Genomic DNA, 19,685 nt, shown 5'->3' on the forward strand with positions numbered 1-19,685 from the left:
CTCTAAATTATTACGTAACTTGTTTAATGATAAATAATATCAAGTGGAATAAATGATCATATTAATATGTACTTTATTAAAAATTAAACTTCATTGAATTCACAATTTTCATAAAATTATATTCCAAAAAATAATTATTAGTGCTATACGATAGTTTCGTTTTTCAATGGTGTCTTTCTGTTACTGAAACATCAGCACTGTTCGCCATTATTCTTATCTAGGGTGTGATTAGTTGTCGCTAAAGATGTTTATTATTAAATTCAGTGTCGGTTGAGTAAATATTAACTAATTCAAAAAATCTGAACTCTGTTGTTGTTATTTTTTGTATACATTTGGTGCCAAAAAACATGAATCGCAGTGACGGACTTATACAAAGACGAAACGTTAATCGTGAAAATTCCAGTGTAGCAAGAGAAAGTCTAGACAGTGATGACAAAAAGACTGATAGAGATGATGATCCAGATGATGGAGATTCTAAAGAAACCCGACTAACGTTAATGGAAGAAGTTTTATTGTTAGGATTAAAAGATAAAGAGGTAAGTTGGATTTTACTTTCCAGTTTTTGTTATTATTTACAATGTTTACGTCGTCTAGTTGTACTTGTTGGCATGTTACGTGTCTGAACTTATAATAGTATGAACGTCTTCGGTATGTTACTATCACCCTTATTATTCATGCACTTATATCCTTAAACTGTGTGATGTAATTTTTTTTTTTTAGTTATCAACTTTTATTGCATATAAGTGACTACTTATATTTCATCGTCATTGAAAGTAGTGACATATTCCGTTGGCCTTTTACTTTTGTTGACATTTATTACCTGTTATTAAAAGAACCTTATTGTATTTGTACTCTGCAATTAAAAGATGAATTATTTGAAAGAGTTATTGGTTATTATTCTCAAGGTTCATTCCATAAGCTTTTAATTAGTTAATGATAATACTTAACATAAAGCAAGTTACAAGTATGATACTGGCATGAATTCCTGGGATTATAATTTTAATCGGTAATTTTGTGATTAAACTTTTCATATTTGTATTATTGTTGAACTATAATGTGTTTAAAGAAAAAGCCCTTGCATAGCATCTTTGTTTGTACCAAAAAATTTTAATAATTATGTTTATTGTACAGTTTACTTAAAATAAATATTTAAGCATTAGTAACTTATTCATTTAAAGTTTGTTTCTTTTTTTGTCATTGTTTATTGATTTAATTATTATATTTTATTGTACCTAATTTGATAATATAATTCTGATGGTATGCATAGTAATGGAAAGTAAATTGTTGCTTTAATTTTTTCATTGGTATATCAGTTTTCAGAAATGACATAAGCATTGTTAAAAAAAAGCCTGTTTTATAACTTCTAATCACATAATACGACTTTTACCATGTATCTAGTCATATAACAACTAATAAGCCATGTTTTGAAGTTTTGAATAGAAATGTAATTTAATTGTAATTATTTATTTTCGATTTTATAAAGACCAATTATTTGCTCAAATAATAGATATTTTAATTAGATTTTTGTAGATCTTGTCTTGAATATGAATTGAAGATCATTCAGGAGTATGATTACTCTGATTAAAAAAGGAACTTATTATTAAATTATCAAACATGTATAACAGACAGAATAAATAATAATGTATGTTATCATTGCACTTTTTAGTTCTACTTATTTTTGTTGGCTACTTCTAAAATTGAAGCATGTCATTGATTATGAGGTTATTTGATTACATTATGTAAAAAGTAAAACTTGGCCAATGTATATTGGCCCCTATAAATTAATTTTTTGGCCATTTAAAATATTTATTATGATGATAAAAGTGTGAATGGCATTGTGATATGATTAACTTAAAGGAGCAGTACTATTGAAGTAACGTAATTCACTTTAGGTTTCAGTTTTTTTAACCTCCGGGACCACAGTTAGTTATTGATTCAGGGGAAGAGGTAAATGATTTGTAGCATGTGTGAAAATGCCATGCCTGATCGGGATTCGAACCCAGGATATATATATATATATATATATAATTTCTTTAGAGGTAACATTATGTTAGTATTTGAGGATATTTTAGACATCATATAGATTACTTTTTTGTTAATTTAGCTCGTTTTTTAAATAAAAAAGTATTTAAAATTATTTTTAATGAATATACTTTTATACATAGGCATGCATTAAGATATTGTATGTTTTCCAAATCAATATATTATATAAAATCAGTAAATAAATGTAAAAGTGTGTCTGTACTAGGAGCAAGATTGTTTTATATGTTATGATTTACTGATAACTGCACATTTTTAGAAATTGCTATATGATAGACTTTTTTATAGCTATTTTAATTGAATAACTGCAAAAAGTGACATAATTTGATGATTAAGTTTTTATTTTGTAATTTATTATTCTTTGGGTCATGCTAATTGGCTGATAACTAGTGCCACTGTGATATGAAAGTTATAGTTTCAGAGTAAAACTGAGAATTTTCTTGTTGAGTATTGAGTTTTACGTGCTTTTTAAATTCTTTGTTATTTTCTGATTTCTAGGATTTGTTTTTCATTTATTAGGCTATTATATTTTTCTTATTGATCATGCCAGAAAAAATGTTTTTCTTTCTAATCCCATTTTGGTTAAAATGCCATGTAGCCTGATGATATAACATTAAGATAAAGTTTGTGTTAAATTTAAAATTAAAAATCAAGTCTCTGTTTGAAATTTGTGTTATATTTCTACAATCTCTCATTGATGTTAAGTGTGAAAAAATAAAATCCATCATGGTAGTGAAGTTACTTGTGTTTTGGGGTTAATTAGCCATGAGTCTATGTTGACGTAACAGGTTATAAAAATTATTTTTTTATAAATGTGGTTGGTCTTCTTTCAAGGGAATGTAAAATTTAGGTTCTGTTTGCTTATTTTTTTTTAGTTATAGTAACTAACTTTATTAATGTGTTTGCAAAACAAAATATTTTGTAATTTTTAAAAAAAATTCCAGACTACAGTTTCAAAGTGCAAAACTTATTTATTTATACACTTACATGCTGAATTGCAATCATTTTCTCAATGTCATAGTGCTTAAGGTGAACAGTAGTTGCAAAAAAAAAAAGTTTTAAACTCTGTTATTAAAAAAATTTCTGCAATATATATGTTTGTTAATAAATTAAATTTAACCAATATAATTCGGTTAAATCCAAAGATGTATCAGTCAGTCGATTTTTACAAAACTTTTTGCAAAAGGTCACTCGCTGTGTACTTAGTTTAAACTTCAACTTACTATTACCAGAAAAATCTGTCAAATATTCCCTTATTTTGGAGAATAGGAACAACTGGGAGATTAATAACTGCCGGGCGATGATAACGCCCAGAGGTTTTTCGCCCACAAACAAAAAAACAAAAAAAACTGGGAGATTAGTAGTTAGTATTTCTCAGAATTCATGACATAAAAAAGAAGAAAATTGTATTTTACATCATAAAAATGAGAAAATACTAAAAGTAAACTATTCCCCAAAACACTTGATGATGATATAAAAGGAAGTATTCTCTTAGCAACCATGTAAGTTTATTTTGAAACAAGATTATTAGTGTTTGCCTCTGAGTGTGTATGATGTATTTGTTTTTTTTTTAAAGAATACATTAATTTGCTTTACACAACAGTCATAGTTTATTTTTATGATTATGATACATGTTTTCTGCATCATAATTTTTTTCATCAGAATGATAAAAACGCAAACATCAGAGGTACAACTGGTACTAGTTGTGTTCTCATTATACAGTCAGTTTAGGTGAACAGTGAAGCTTCCACTTGTAGGGTTAGAAGTTAGCTGTATTTTGATGGGTGTAACGTGCAGATGTGCACTGTTTTTGGTTTATTAAAAGGCAATGTGAAACCACTTCATTTTTTTATTAAGCTTGACTTGGGATAATTGATATTGCTGGGAATGATTATGCCATTTTTAGGTAGTTGACAATTTACTGTCAGATGTTCATGCTTATGAATTCAGTAGTGAATTTATGGTACACTAATGTGTTTGTTATATATGCATGCAGTCATTTTTTACCTAACCCACCAGGTTAATCATGTGGTGAAGTCATTGCAAGTCAGCTGATTTCGAGGTGGAGGGTTCTAAGGTTAAAATCCTAGTAAAGACAAGTTACTTTTATACAGATTTGAATACTAGATTGTGTATATTGGTGTTCTTTGGTGTTTGAGTTTCAATTAATACCTTATGGTGGTAAGGTAAAAAAGAGAGTTATTTTTTACCTAATTTAATAAGTAATCATAGTTTTTGTAAAATTTGTTTTGTAGGCACAACCACTTTTTATAAAACTGGCTTCAATATTCAAATTAAAAAAATTAGATACATAGGTGATAGAGAGTCTGTGTAGGTCTCTAACCAATATTTCTAATTAAAAAGATAATATGAGCTACTTTGAATTAGGAAATTGGAACATTTATACAATTATTTAATGAAAACTGCCTTCATGAATTAAATATTTGTGCAGAAATGTATTATTCCTTTCATTTATAGTATTGGTTTAGTAAAATTTTAAAGTTATAATATTTTTCTTTAAATTTAGAAGCAGGTATTTACAAATAATTTTGTGAGAATGTGTTCTCTCAGAAATTTTACATAATAAAAAAATTAGAATTCTATCAAAATCTGATAAAACTTGGTTGGATCATATTTGTAATTTTGTAAAATAATGGATATTTTTATTATGTAAATTTAATCATTTTTACATTTGATATTAGCTGGTTTTAATAAAAAATTTCTGAACTATATTAAAAACTACCAATATTATAATCAACTGTAAAGAAACGAATCAGTTCATTTATTTCTTTTTTACTCTTTATTTTTATTTTATGTTCTATTCCCCATCCTACTTTAAATAAAATCTCTTGAAATTTTAAACATAATAAATATTTTATTTCATAATCCTTTTGTATCATTATCATTCAAAAATGTATCATTATTTATATTACAACTAGTTTTAAAATGTTTATTTAATGTACTACAATCATGATTGAGGGTTTGTGTATATATATATATATTGCAGTATCAAATTTTAACTGAATTGTTATCTGCCTACTGATCTGATAAATGTTAATAAAGTTAGATATGATTTCTATGTAAATATGGTATGTGTGTGTGTGTGCCTTTCCTTTTTTATAATTTTGTTGTATTCTGCTTAATTAAATTTTCTACTTATTATATACAAACTTGAACAGACATTTAGTACATATTAACAGATATTACTACATATTAACATACTTAGATATAAAACACACACACACATTATTTTTTATATGCATATGCACATAGGTATATATATCTAAATTATTATAATATTGAACTGGCTCTCTTCTTTTTTTCACAAGCAATTTCTCACTGTGCACTGCTTTAACAGGTATTAAGTACATATTCTAAATGTGTTGTGCAATCTTTTTATCAGTTTTAATTTGCATTTGAAGAAATAATGCCATTCTCATATATTAAAAAAATTTAATTTATTGAAATATGTATCCTGATAAAAATGTGTGCCCTGCAAGAATGTGTGCAAAAAAGAAAAATATACTTAAGTAGTAAGTGTTATAGTTCATCAGTAAATTATCAGTATTCTGTTATAATGCATGTTATACTCTTAACATCTATAATAAAATTCTACTGCAAATCTGTTTCCATGTATCGTCATTTTAAATTTTGTGAACCCATTTAACCTTTGTAATCTAGTTTTTCTGCTAACAGTGCACAAATATTAAAAATGTATTTTTAATTCTAACATCGTTCAAACCTACAGATATCTTTCTTTGTAAAAACTTTCCTTGCTTTGACATACTTTTGACTTTGTTATTCAGTATTGTAATTTTCTTGCTTAAGTAATAAATTTTCAAATTATAATAAATTATATTCCTCTATTTTAATCATATTCTTCTTCTTCTATCACACTAAAACTTCTAGACTTCTTTTCTGTCACATTAAATCAGCTGTGTTTTATTCATCTCTATTTTCACAGGTGAATTTCTCTCCATTGAGTAAAACTGTGCCATTGATTAATTTTGTTAATCCATATTTGGTTATGGTTGATGAACAATATAAACATCTTATCTTCTTTGCTTGTATTGTAATTTAAATCCCAAGTTTTTCTTTAAATTTCTTTATTGCTTATTCTATGTATAAATTGCAACGCAGCTGGGAGTACATTCTTCTCACATCATTCTGAATTAGAGGTTCCCTTTCTTCATCTTTGTTCTATCATGTGTATAATTTTTTTTTAGAATAATGTGTAAAAATCTCTTTATTTTTTTCTCCCCATTTCATCAATCTGATTTTCCTTAAAATTTTAAATGTTTTTTTCTATTTTATATTATCAAATGGCCTCTGAATGGCTGGACCAACATAATTTTGAAAATTAATCTATAAAAGAATCTATGTTAATATTGAATTTGAATATTTATTTGCCTTTGAGTATTTTTAATTTTAACATGGAATAGTCAGATTTCCTTTTTATGAAATATATTTCATCATTATTTACATTTTGCATTAAAAAAAAAAGAATAATAAAATCAGCAGCATAGTTTTTTTTCTTAATTTTGAATGAAAGCTTCAAACCCTTTTAAATGGGAAAGTTTTATCCAATAATTAATAAATATGAATCAATAAAATTCTAGTAATAGTGTCTTCTTTTGCATACCATTCAATGTATATTGTTTATTTTTCAAATACGTGTTGTTTATTCTTTTTTTTTCTTATTACCTTAAACTACCTGAGGAGAGAACCTTGAGTACCTATATTCTCAAAGAACGTATGAATCCTTTGAAGTGTTTTTAGGGAATAATTTTTCCATTCAAATTTTGAAGGCCTTTGTGTAGAAATTAAGGACTTTTTATCATCTCTTTGGCTGCTTGTTAGTTGTCTGCTAAGTAAAGCTGATATCAGCGTATTTGTCGCGGTATGACAAAAATGTTATGGAGTATGGTGTTTGTGAGAGATTGTAAACATCAGCAATTCGCTCTTCACAGGAAGTGAATCCCTTGTGAGGAGTTAGAATGTTGCGGCAGAGTTTAAAATGTATTACCCTTTCTTCTTTGTAGTAATTATGTAATAATAAATTAAATATAATTTCATAAATTATCTAGCATTCTGTAGATTGATATATGTACTTGCTGCTGCAGTGGTCCAGTGATCACTTTGTGTCCATCTATTTTCCTCGTATCCTGATATACCATATTTTGAGTACTCCTGAAGTTATTTATCACAGTTTTTACATATCTGAAATGTTTAATAGTTAATGTATCAATGTGGATGTAGAATAATAAATGGATGAACATGACCGACATGAAAAGAATGCCATCATGAACAAGAAAATGAATTATAGATGATTGCTGTTCAATATTATGTTTTATGTATTGTGAGATGCTTTACTTCACTCAAACACTGTGCATATTTCATCATTAATCTCCACATATTTCATTAGACAACTTCAATGGGTCATGACAAATGCTTAATATCTTGACTATTGTTCTAGTATCTTATATGGCTAGATTATTAGCTTTATAGCATTTAATTAAACATTTAGGTCTACAGCATTTAGTTATAATTGCCAGTTGTTATAGTAATTATATTAAACTCGGGGTTTACCCCAGAGTTCAACCTCTTTATTGAATTTGACTGTTTTCAAGTTCTTTCTTTACCCCTATCGATGATAAAAGGCGACAGTTTCCTGAACAATTATATATGAACACCTGAACAGTGATTTTATTAAGTTATGTATGAAAATATTGTAGTACAATGATGAGTCAGCTATTTGAATAATTTTACAGGATAGACCGTTATAACTGAAAATAAGGTTGAAATAGTCAAACTATAAATTGTTTAACGCTGCTAGATCACTGTTTAAATATCCACTTGAATGACAACTTTACTTTCACTTTATTCGTTTTCTTTTTATTTGGTTTGCAACTTGTGACAATCTTGCATAGATTCTTTTAAGTTAAGTGTATACATTATTATTTTTAATTTTAACTTCGTCATAAATCTGTTTACTTTTTTCTAATTGAATTCTTTTCACTATAGTTTTGTTTCTCTTTTTAGCCGTAAGCAGCATGCCATTGTTTACAAAAATCTTTTTATATATATGTATGTACTTGATTCTCTTCAAGAGCTCTCGTGTTGTAAACAAACCGCGTGGCGTTTTCGAAACAGTCTATTATGACTGTTTCGAAAGTTACGGGAACAAATTATATGTTTGATGTTTTCATTTGGCGCCTACCGAATCCAATTTATATACGAATTAATTACATGCCAGCTATATTTAAAATTCACTGTTGACAAAAACACGATAGACTATAAAGTATTACATAAATACTGTTGAGGCTTAACAAATTGAGTCACCCGGTACATACTGCACTAAACAATCGTACATGATGCAGTAATCTCAGACTACAACTAGAATAATAGCTCTTGGGCTGAACACAGTGTACAGTCGACGCCAAGTAACGGCGAGCATGGTCTAGTAACTATTACTACCCAACGTAAAAACATGTTCCACGCCCTTAGTATCCCCCTTACCAAATAATTGCATCATTTTTAACAAAAGAATGCTACAATTTTGAAATCAAATACAAGACGACTAATTATGTATAGTACATTGTAATAATGTAATAACGGATAAAAAAATATTATCTATTACTAATTACACAGTAAATATTGTGAGATGGTTATTACTGTAACTTTAATTTATTACTTGAAAATGAATTATCTGTTTAATTCTTCAGCTAGAACAGTCTCCTTGCTGGCATCACTATCTTCAGTGTAATTTTCACTGTTATCACTGTCACTACATAAAGAGACAATGAAAAATTTTGTCAGAGAATCTATGAATGATTCTTGACTTCAGTTTTTTTTAATCTCATCGCATTAAGGTTTCCAGTATTCGTCGCTCATCAAATTCATTTTATCTTCACACAGTTTCTGCACTTCTAACATCTTAAATGTTTTGTTGTGGCTTGCAACATGTCTTTATTCTTGTGACCATAATACAATCTCAACTGGATTTAAATCAGAATGCTAAGGTGGAAGCCACAGAACTTGATGCACTTCTTTCTAATGATTCGGCAAATTGGTATCTTTTTCTGTTACTTGTGTTCAACTTAATTAGTTCGTATAATTGTGGTTTAAGAATTTGAGATGAAAATGGAATATGATGTTTCTGTAGCCTAAAAGATGACATGTTTCTTGCTTGACATTGGAAGTTTTTCAGAAAGTGTTAATGATACGAAGCATTGTCTTTAACTATTACAGACTCTGGAGGAAGGTTAGGTTAATTAATTTTTCTTCAGCCCATTTCAAATAATTTTTAGTATTCATGCTATCATGGTAATCACCACTTTTTGATTTGGCTTTCCAAGTTAAACATTGTGTTTGGAGTAAATCCCACTTCACCTCCGGTGTGAATTGTAATTAAAAATAAACTTTTATTTATTAGTGAATGAAGTCTTGCACCGCTGTTGTTAGCCTATGATTTTGTCATTGATATATGGAAAAGCATAAGAGAAACAGAAATAAAATAAAAATAATTCTTTTGTATTTGAAACACAGTCACTTTCTTAATACAGTAAACACAAAAATACATTGCTTTGTAAATGACAGTTGCATCATATTTATGCTTCTAAGAGACGATTAATCATGGTAGTGGCAATGTTTCAGAGAACAATAGTATAGCAGTGACGTATGGACTGATCATTCAAGCTTGTCGTTACATGGTGGCTACTGTATTTGAGTGGCTTTCTCCAGTGTTCAAACCAAATGAGTATTTTAATTGATAAACTGTTACTCAATTTCATGACAATTTTTTTTGTTCTTTTTGCTCATCTCAATATTCTTTAAAAAAAGATTATTTGATTTACTCTGTATAAACATATAAACATGAGTAATTCATGTAAATGGATATAATTACTCGCTAATTATTTTTCCTTTAATTAGTATAAGTGGATTATTTTTTCTCAAATTCTCTAAACTCTGCAAATATCATTATATCTTCTCTTTATATATGAAAATGAATGTTTATTTGTTTGTCCCGTTTGCATTCCTGTACCATTCATCCGACTGCAATGAAACTTTGGTGAGTTGTGTGCATGCTCGTGGTTTCTGAATTAGTTTGGACCCGATAGGTGGTGCTGGGGTCGAGATATTCCAAAAAATTGTGTTGTCCGATTTGGTTATACTCAGATTATATATTAGTTACAAAGAAAGAATTATTTTTGAAAATAATGGACCTGCTAGGTGGACATGACCTAATATATTCTTTATAAATTTCCTTAACAGAGAGGTATGTGACTTGCTACAAATATTTTTAACCGTTTAATGTCCAGAATATTGTTAGTCTACAATGTATGTTTTTGAAGAGAAGAAATTGAAACATACCTGGTAATCCAGAGATTGTTCCTGTGTGTGGACACACAGCTAAATGTAACTTTGGATAGATCAAACTTAAGTTTAAGTTGATGAAAAAATATTTTTAACTAACCGATCTAGTTTATGTAAATTTAAATTATTTTAAAATTGCACTGAATTCATGAATGAAGTAAAGATGTAATAAGGTTGTAAATCGTTTAATTAATTTAGTTTGGTATTTATAGAACTACTTTGAAACTGGTACTGTTGCTATAAAAATTATTTTTATTATTAATTTTTATTGGCTATATATAAAAGTATCATGTATGAAACTACTTTCATTTTAGATATTTCACAATACTTTTCCTGTTAATGATTTTATGGAATTTATTTTTTACTCTAATAATTTATATATACACACACACATATATATAATATACCTTTTATGAATACTCTTTTTTTATTAGATCTTATGTTGATCAAATTACAGAGTTTGTTTATATAAAAAGTGTTAAAACATTTTCAAGATTACTTTTATAATTTCATAATTTTCTTTCTTGTAACTTCACATTTAAAAATATCTTTTGTTGGCTGTTATTTAATTATAGGAAGTAAAAATATATTATGAAGAAAACTTTGAATAATTTTAATGATGAAATAATAAGCTTTATTTGTAAAAACTTAATTTTTTTGTTTCCTTTTAACAAATTTTTAGATTTGTGTTCATCTACTTGTTTAACTGAAGGATAAACTTATTATTAATAAATGTTGATTTTCCAGAATGTTGGAAGAATTTTTTTAACAGGAACTAAGAGACTGGCAGTCAAGATTAATACACAATGATGTCGCCCAGCCATTTTACATCCAAATGGAAATGTCAAGATTTGCATTATAATAGGCATGTCCACGTATAACTACAAACCATGCCTTCTGTATAAATTGTTTCACATTTTTTAATAAATATAAGTATTTTTGTAGACTGAGAATACAAAAATACCTGAAAAATTGTTTTAATCTGAAATTATTTTATGTTTGAGGAAATGTTCTCTCTTACTATCTCTCTCTATCTACATATATATATATATATATTTACAGATTATACCTAACATTTTTAGGCTGAATATATTTTTGGACATGTGAAAACTAACAAAAAATATATTTTTCTCCTTTGTTTTCCTTCATCTGCCATTTTGTGTTTATTAATGAAAAATGTATACGGTCAGATTAAGGATTACAGTAATATTTATTACACACATTTATATCAATGTTGCCTAATAAATAAAAAAACTACAGTGTAAACACGTTCACAAATTTCAAAACGGTGGTTATATCAATTTTTCAGTAATTCTCAATTTTGTCATATTACATTTTATTTCTGTAAATGTTAATCATTTTGTTCGCAATTAATAAAGTGTCATTTTGTTCACAATAGGTAATAATTGTGTGACGAATTTAATTTATGGCTTAGCTATGCAACTGGATTGAGATTTTATTAAAACAAATTCTACTATTAATTATTTTGATTTATTATTAATATTTTTAATACTATTTTTTTTTTTTTTTAATTAGTTTCAAAGTATGTAATAATTTTTTCATGATAAAAGTAATAAAAAATAATTATCTGAGATATTCCAACAATTTTATTTTCAAAACAACAGCAATTAAGATTATTTTAAGATAATTAACTTTAATTTTTAAAATAGCAGTAATTATTGTGATTATTTTAAAAGTCAGTGAAAGGGGATATTCAAAGGTTACCACCATTAGAAATTGCACAACTCTCTACTCTTCTACTGAAAGACAGGTTCAGAAATTTCTGAAGTGTTCCTTATTTGATTAAATCCATTGTAGATTCTCAGATTTAGATTTTCAGTATTGAGGACTGAACCAGAATAAACAAATTTTTTTAATGACCCAATTGGTAGAAGTGAAGTGTGATCTGGCAAGCCATGATACTGGCCCGCTGTGACCTGTCCATTTTTCAGGAAAAGGTTTATATTATTTACTGTGACTTAAAGAGATAGATCTTTCAATCAAAGGTAGATTTTCTATCAAATAGTTGAGATAGTTTTCTCCATTTAGATGGTTTGGTAGAACCACAGGACCCAGTAGATAGTCAGTTGTTATCAATAACTGCTCGTATGTTGACAGAAAATCATTGTTTATAGCTGCTCTGATAGAAAATATGACAATTCTCCTCACTCCCAATTAAGATAGTTGTGAAAGTTTACAACACCATTCCTAATGAAACAAGCTTCATCTGTATATAGAATGTTTGCAGAGATGAATGATTCTAATCTTTCTGTGAAACCAGTTAAAGAAAACCAGTCTGCAAGGGTAATAGTCTACATTCAGCCCTTTCACACTGTGAAAACGGTTAGGGTAAAGATGGTTACTATTTTAAATATGCCATTCAGTCATGTGGCTCACATTTTCTGCTGTTGCCAGAGTCCTTGTACTTTCATCAGGGGGAACACCTTCTAAATCAGCAGTTCTTGTATTTAACCCACCAGGTTGGTATAGTGGTGAACTCATCGCAAATCAGCTGATTTCGAAGTCAAGATTTCTAAGATTCAAATCCTAGTGAAGGCAGTTACTTTTATACAGATTTAAATACTAGATGTGGATACTAGTTTTCTTTGGTGGTTGGATTTCAATTAACCACACATCTCAGGAATGGTTGACTTGAGGCTGTACAAGACTACACTTCATTTACATTCATACACATCATCCTTATTCATCCTCTGAAGTAATGCCTTACAGTGGTTCTAGAGGCTAATCAGTAAAAGAGTTTCTTGGTCTCCCTTGCTCAAGATTCGCTGGCCTAAATGAAACTATTACCCTATGTGAAGTCTTTCAAACAGTTTTTAATTTGGCACATATCTGTTACAAGATTTGTTTTGATAAAGTCCTCTTGTTGCAATTGCCAAATCGTACATTAAATTCATGTCTTACATTTCCTCCTATAAAGAATATTAACTATCCATAACAATAAAACAAGAACTAAAAAAATCAACAATAACACTTTGTTATTTAGGTAATGCAAAACAAACGCATACAAATAAACATTTATTTTACAACCAAAATGAATTAAAGAAATAGTATTAACAGTATTAATAATAATTCAAAATAATTAGTAGTAAATCATAGCATAATAAATCAAGTTTCTGGTTTAAAAGAGGAGGAAATGAAATCTGGCAGAAAATTTTCATACTTTTTCTATTCGGTGTTAGTTATTTGTCGACCTATTTTCAAAACTAAGGTGTTATTTTGTTCACAGTAAAATACCTAACATTATGCAAATAAAATGTGACATGATAAAACTGAAAATTACAAAGACTTAAAGGATTGAAATATTATCATGATCGCCATTTGAGAATTGTGATCATGTTAACACTGTAATCTTTTATTTATTAGGCAAGATTGGTATAAATCTGTGTAAGAAATATTATTTTGATTCCTTAATCAATCTTGAATTATAAATTTTTCATTAATAAACACAAAACGGCAGACAGAAGGAAAAATTGATATTTTTTCATAGGACATTTATTATTTATTTTGACCTGTATAATCTGAAAATGTATCACCTGTCTGTGCATGTGTATGTGTGTGTTTTTGTTTGTTCTTTTATGTATATTTAGGGTAGAATGTCATATGTATTTTCCTTTCACAATTGATTTAATAAGTAAGATTAATTAGATACTAAATATATCTTATTATATAATACATAATCTATATTTATTAACATACGAGGTGTGTGAGAAAAGTAATGAGATTGGTAACACTGCGAGCGATTTGGCAATGCTGTCTCTACCGATCTGTGCTAGACTGGTTTGTTCACCCCCTTCCACATCCTCAGTACGAGTTTCACTCTGTTCAGCAAACACATTATTTTTGACAACGCCATCAGTGAAATTGTGTTTTTGTTGTGTGTTACGAAATGGAGCATCGGAATTTAGAGCAACATTGTGCAATCAAGTTTTGTGTTAAACTCAGGGAATCTGCGAGTGTGACCTTTGAAAAGTTGAAACGGCCTATGGGGAACATTACTTATCAACAGCACAAGTTTTTTGCTGGTACAAATCATTTTTGGAAGGTCAAGAACATGTTGAAGATCAACCTCGCTCAGGCAGACCTTCAATTTCAAAATCTGACGAAAACGTTGAGCATGTGAGGGTTCTTGTGAGATCAGATCATCGTTTTAACAATAAGGATGATGAGTGAACAGTTAAATTTTAACACTTTAACTGTACATAAAATTTTGACAGACGATTTGGACATGTGAAAGATTTGTGCGAAATTGGTGCCGAAAAACCTCACAACGGAACAGAAGGACAGTCAAAGAAACGTGTGCATTGATGTTCTTGAGAGGATTGACAATGGCCAAGAATTCTTCAATCGTGTGATCACAGGTGGATGAATCCTGGATATTTGAGTACGATTCTGAAATAAAGTGGCAAAGCAAAGACTGGCACACTCCGTATTCTCCTTGACCAAAAAACTGTCGAATGAGCAAATCAAAGATCAAAAACCATGCTGATTTGCTTTTTTGACAGTAGGGGTATCGTGAATAAAGAATTTGTTCCTCCAGGACAAACTGTCAACCAAGTGTTTTACAAAGGTGTCCTTGAAAGGCTCAGGAAAAGAGTGATTCATGTGAAACCAGACATTGCAGACAAGTGGATGCTTCATCACGACAATGCCCCGTGTCACATGGCCATTTCCATCATGGAATTTTTGACCTCAAAACGCATTCCTACGGTTCCTCAACCCCCCTATTCACCTGACTTGAGTCTGTGACTTTTCCTTTTGCCGAAATTGAAACATGTCTTAAAAGGATGTTATTTTGGAACTCTTGAGAACATTTAAAAGACTGTGACCGACCAGTTAAAAGCCCTACCAGTTGAAGCCTTCCAGCGCTGCTACCAGGAGTGGGAACAACGGCTCTGCTGGTATATAGCTGCCTAAGGGAACTACTTTGAAGGGGATAATATTGTTGTTTGAAAAAAATAAAAACTTTGGTAAGTAAAAAGTCAGTCTCATTACTTTTCTCACATACATTGTATATTATTTATGAATAAATTACTTTTTGAGTCTATTTGTAGAATGTAATAAACAAATATTGTTTTAAATTAAGTCTTAACAAAAAAAATTGATTTATTTTAGTAGGCCATACTTTTTAATTTCTTGTAACACTAACTTGTATAGAAAAACTAGTTTTTTTAGTGTCTGTTGTTTGAATTAGTTTAAGAAAACTAATTCAGAAAATACAGAAATACAAATTTACAAAATACTTCATTACTTGTAAGTTATGACTTCTGTTTGAGTTAATCTCAAAACTAAATATTTTTTGTATGCTTTAACAACTTGATGGCCACTGCCATTTTATTAAGTGTTTCTTTGACTAAGAATCATTAATTTCCTTGTCATCTTCATATTTGTTTTCGTTAATCACATCCTATATTATTTATTGTCAGTCATTGTCTTATTTAACTCATTTGGTTTTGTTAACTCCATCCACTGTTTCATGAGCATTTGTGTTAAATCTGGTTCAATGCATATATTTTTTTAATTATTAATCTGCATTAATAAACCAAAAGTTAATTTCAGTTTGTTTTTTTACATTATTCTCTAGTGAAGAATTTCTTGTCGTTTGTATAAATACATGAAAAACTTGGTACAGAATATTGACTGACTGCATGCTCCCTTTGATATTTTTTCACTTTTATTTTGTTACGTTTTAAAAATCTGCCCTTTGTGAGAATTTTGTATTGCTTCACAAGATGATTAGTGACATATAAGTAACATTTAATTGAGTATCTTTTCATGTGCCAAATCTGAAACTGAACACCACACTGCATGGAGACTTATTCTTTCTATTAATCATACCTGTCATGAGAGCATTGATTTATTATTGAATAGATCTGAAATTATTAAAAGGTTTGTCTGTGCTATTTATTACAAAGGCGTGGTTCAGTTATCTTGCTTTTTAAATGTAACATTGATATAATTATAACATTGTGTTAATTATATATTGAAAAACTATTTATAAGTATTTTATTCCCCAATAATTTGTTGTGAATCGGTTGCATATTTGCCCTTTAACTGGATTGCTTTGGTCTCAAATCCCTATCAAGCTTGACATTTTCCCACGTTATATGTAATAACATGTACTGTGTATGTGTGTCCATTCTAAAACCTTCAGTTTTTGTAATGATTAAATCATGTATTATAAAATATGTTCAGGTTGGTTTGAAAGTCAGTTTCTCCAATTACTAAGAAGAATGAGCGTATAAAACAATTTAAACAAAGAAAGCCTTTATATTATTATATGTTTAATGCATATTATAGAGAATCTGTACAAAGTGTTTGATCTGCTCTTCTGTATTTGTAGCAGCCTTTAACCACTGAATTATATATTTTGTCCGATAAAGTTTTCTCCCGATTTATTAAATCATTATAGTTTTCAATTAACAATTGGAGGTAGTTCAGGTCATTTGGATTTGAAAAAAATGGATCATGCTTTTGACAATTTCCCAGAATGAAAGTTACAAAGCATTAAATAATATTTACATATAGGCAATTCAGTTATTCCTCAGTGTCCTATCTGTTCAGGAACTGTTACATTTCAAATAGTTTCTAATGTGAAAAGCTTAATAAGTAGCTTCCCAGACTTGCTGCCAAACATAGGGAAAGGCCATCTTCTACAACTCAACCTATGAACCACCTGCTCCCTCCCATTATTTCTATCAATATAAGGACCCAATTCTTCTTTCTTTCCTTTTTTATTTTTTTTTGTAACACCACGCCAAACATGAACTTTAAATTCTTTTAATTTATTTCTCTATAATTATATGAAAACCTGATCAGACCAATAAACACTATTATGTTAGTTTACTAGGCCATTGTATTTGAAATTCTACGTCTCACTAATACACCGAGCTAGAGAAATGAACTGCTTCACAATGAATAATAAATTCCACTCAATTTTCCATAAAATCATATTTACAAAGTTAATAAAGTAATCACGGTTGATAATAATTCAATTTCTGTAAATTTAGTCTTTCGTAACCTTGTTATGGGTATTTTCATCCTAATGGAATCCTTTCTGATTTTGTTAGCGCTACTAGCTTTCCTTCATAAAGTTGTTTTCTAAAGCATAACTAGTTCTAAGCCTACATGTTCATAGAGCATCATCGTCAATGGGTCCAGTATTTCATATTTTACATTCAGCTTATGCAAATGGTGATGAGGATAGTGGAGAATTAGAAAACCTCACATAAGATTTTTCATAAACAGCAGCAATAGCTCTTTAAATTTCACTGCTATTAAAGTATAAATACCCATTCTTATTTTGTTTACTTAATGCCATCATTTACAATGTAGTTCCAAAAATTAGCCTAACAGTTAATATTTTTTATATCCTGATTATGTAGTGCTAAATACAAAACTAAAATAAAAAAAAAAAAAATTTTTTTTTTAATTTTTTTAAATTTTTTTTCTGTACCAGTAAAAATTTTTAAAAAATTTTTACTGTTACAGAATGTCACAATTTTTAAATATATTTACAGAGAAACTTATTTTCTACCTAAAAGTACAGAATTTTGCCTGCAGTATTTATTTTTATATGCCATAGCTTAAAAATCCCTTATATGTTAATCATCTCAGAATTACAGCAGTCCTAGGTTGCTCAGAGATATATTATCTATGTTTGTTAGTCACTACATGAGAGATGTTATTTATACTGCAGTAAATGGCTGCCTGCATTAGGTAGCAATCTAATGTATAGGGACAGCTAAGTAAAAGTATACATAACTAGTAGTAATTAAATCGTTAGTTATAATATATAAAAAAAAGAAAAAAGTGCATAACATATTACAAATATATTGTTAAAGTGTGCAAGTACTCCCATTGTTTTTTTTTTTATGTATAATATTAAACTTACCAGACTTGGTGCAGTTACATACATATTATTTGCTGAAGTTTATTAAGACATTAATTTGCAGAATTAATAACTTGGTCCAGGATTTTTTGTACAAAGACTACACTTCATTTACACTCATACATATCCTCCACATTCATCCTCTGAAGTAATACCTGAACAGTAATTACCAGAGATTAAACAGGGAAAAAAGTATGTTTTGTACAAAAGTAATATAAACATGCTTTTGAAAAAATAGGTTTTCTCTTTCTAGTACTTTTTATTTAATACATATTTAAACAGTTTCAATTATTCTGTATGGATGCGTGTGTTTGCATGCATTTTCCCTTTGTTTATATATACCTCACCTTTCTTGAAAAAAAAATAAATAGACTCCTAAATAAATTAGTGTTAGCAATAAATCTTGCATTTCAGCTTTTTGAATTGCATGGCAGTACCCTCATATTATGAGGGTTGTTTTCTTGGAAAATAAGACTGCCTTAGAAATTGTTAACATATACTTACTTTTTTTGAGGTTGGAAACATTGATTTTGAATTTGATTTCTTTGATAGTGCTCTCAACCTCCTGTGTAGCCTTAACAATTTTTACAGAATTAGAGAAAAAGCATCAAGGATCTTATTTAGAAAGGGGGATTAGCAGCCGTTCAAGCCCAAAATACTGCTGTAAATGTTCATACTGATGTGCAATTTTGCCCTTGAGGAAGGAACTGTATTTACCAAGAAAGAAGTGGGCCTTATGAAAATTTTTAAAAAAGGGTTTTACAAAATATATATGGTGTTTAATTATTTTTGTAGAAAAAAGTAATAAAATGTCAGAAACCATGTTCATGGAAAAGGTTTAAGTATCCAGGGAAAATTTTACTTAAGTGAAATCTAATGACTTAATCCAGATTTATATAAAATCATCCAAATTCTTTTAAAAGTAGTTTCTATGTGTGTGATTGAGTGAACTCTTTACAAATAGATTAAACAAATTTAAATATCTACAATATCATCTTCAGTGTATCATAAAGAAATGGGATTTATTTTAAGATCAGATATACTAGTGAAAATAAAGAAAGAAGTTTTTATTATTATTTTTTTTTAAATTACAGCTAATGAAAGACTTTACCCTGATTTAAGCTCCAGCAGAAAAATGAGGCTATTCAGAAATTATGGAGCTAATGTTTTTTGTGTTTTTTTTTTACCAAAGAAATTGATTTCACAACTGTGAACTATTTCAGTAGTTTCGAAGGAAATTGTTGTAACTTTCAAAATTTTTTAGGTTTGTTTTTAACATGCTGGTTAGATTACTAGTCGATAAATAAAATTTATAAAGAATTTCTGAAAAATTGGTATAAATCAAATGAAAAAAAAAATG

At 28.7% G+C, this 19,685-nt stretch overlaps 1 protein-coding gene across 3 annotated transcripts in view; it reads left to right on the forward strand.

Moving 5' to 3' along the window:
- The first annotated feature begins 191 nt into the window (after positions 1-191).
- Positions 192-19,685, forward strand: part of sau (Golgi phosphoprotein 3 homolog sauron) — a 51,868-nt gene continuing 32,374 nt past the window's right edge. For all 3 annotated transcript variants that reach the window (XM_075359651.1, XM_075359650.1, XM_075359652.1), the window contains exon 1: positions 192-536. In XM_075359651.1, coding sequence (XP_075215766.1) covers positions 348-536 — 189 coding nt within the window. In that variant the 5' untranslated portion in view covers positions 192-347. The remainder of the gene's footprint in view (positions 537-19,685) is intronic.

This window comes from Lycorma delicatula, chromosome 3 (genome assembly GCF_047948215.1).
Source record: "Lycorma delicatula isolate Av1 chromosome 3, ASM4794821v1, whole genome shotgun sequence".
Taxonomy (NCBI): domain Eukaryota; kingdom Metazoa; phylum Arthropoda; class Insecta; order Hemiptera; family Fulgoridae; genus Lycorma; species Lycorma delicatula.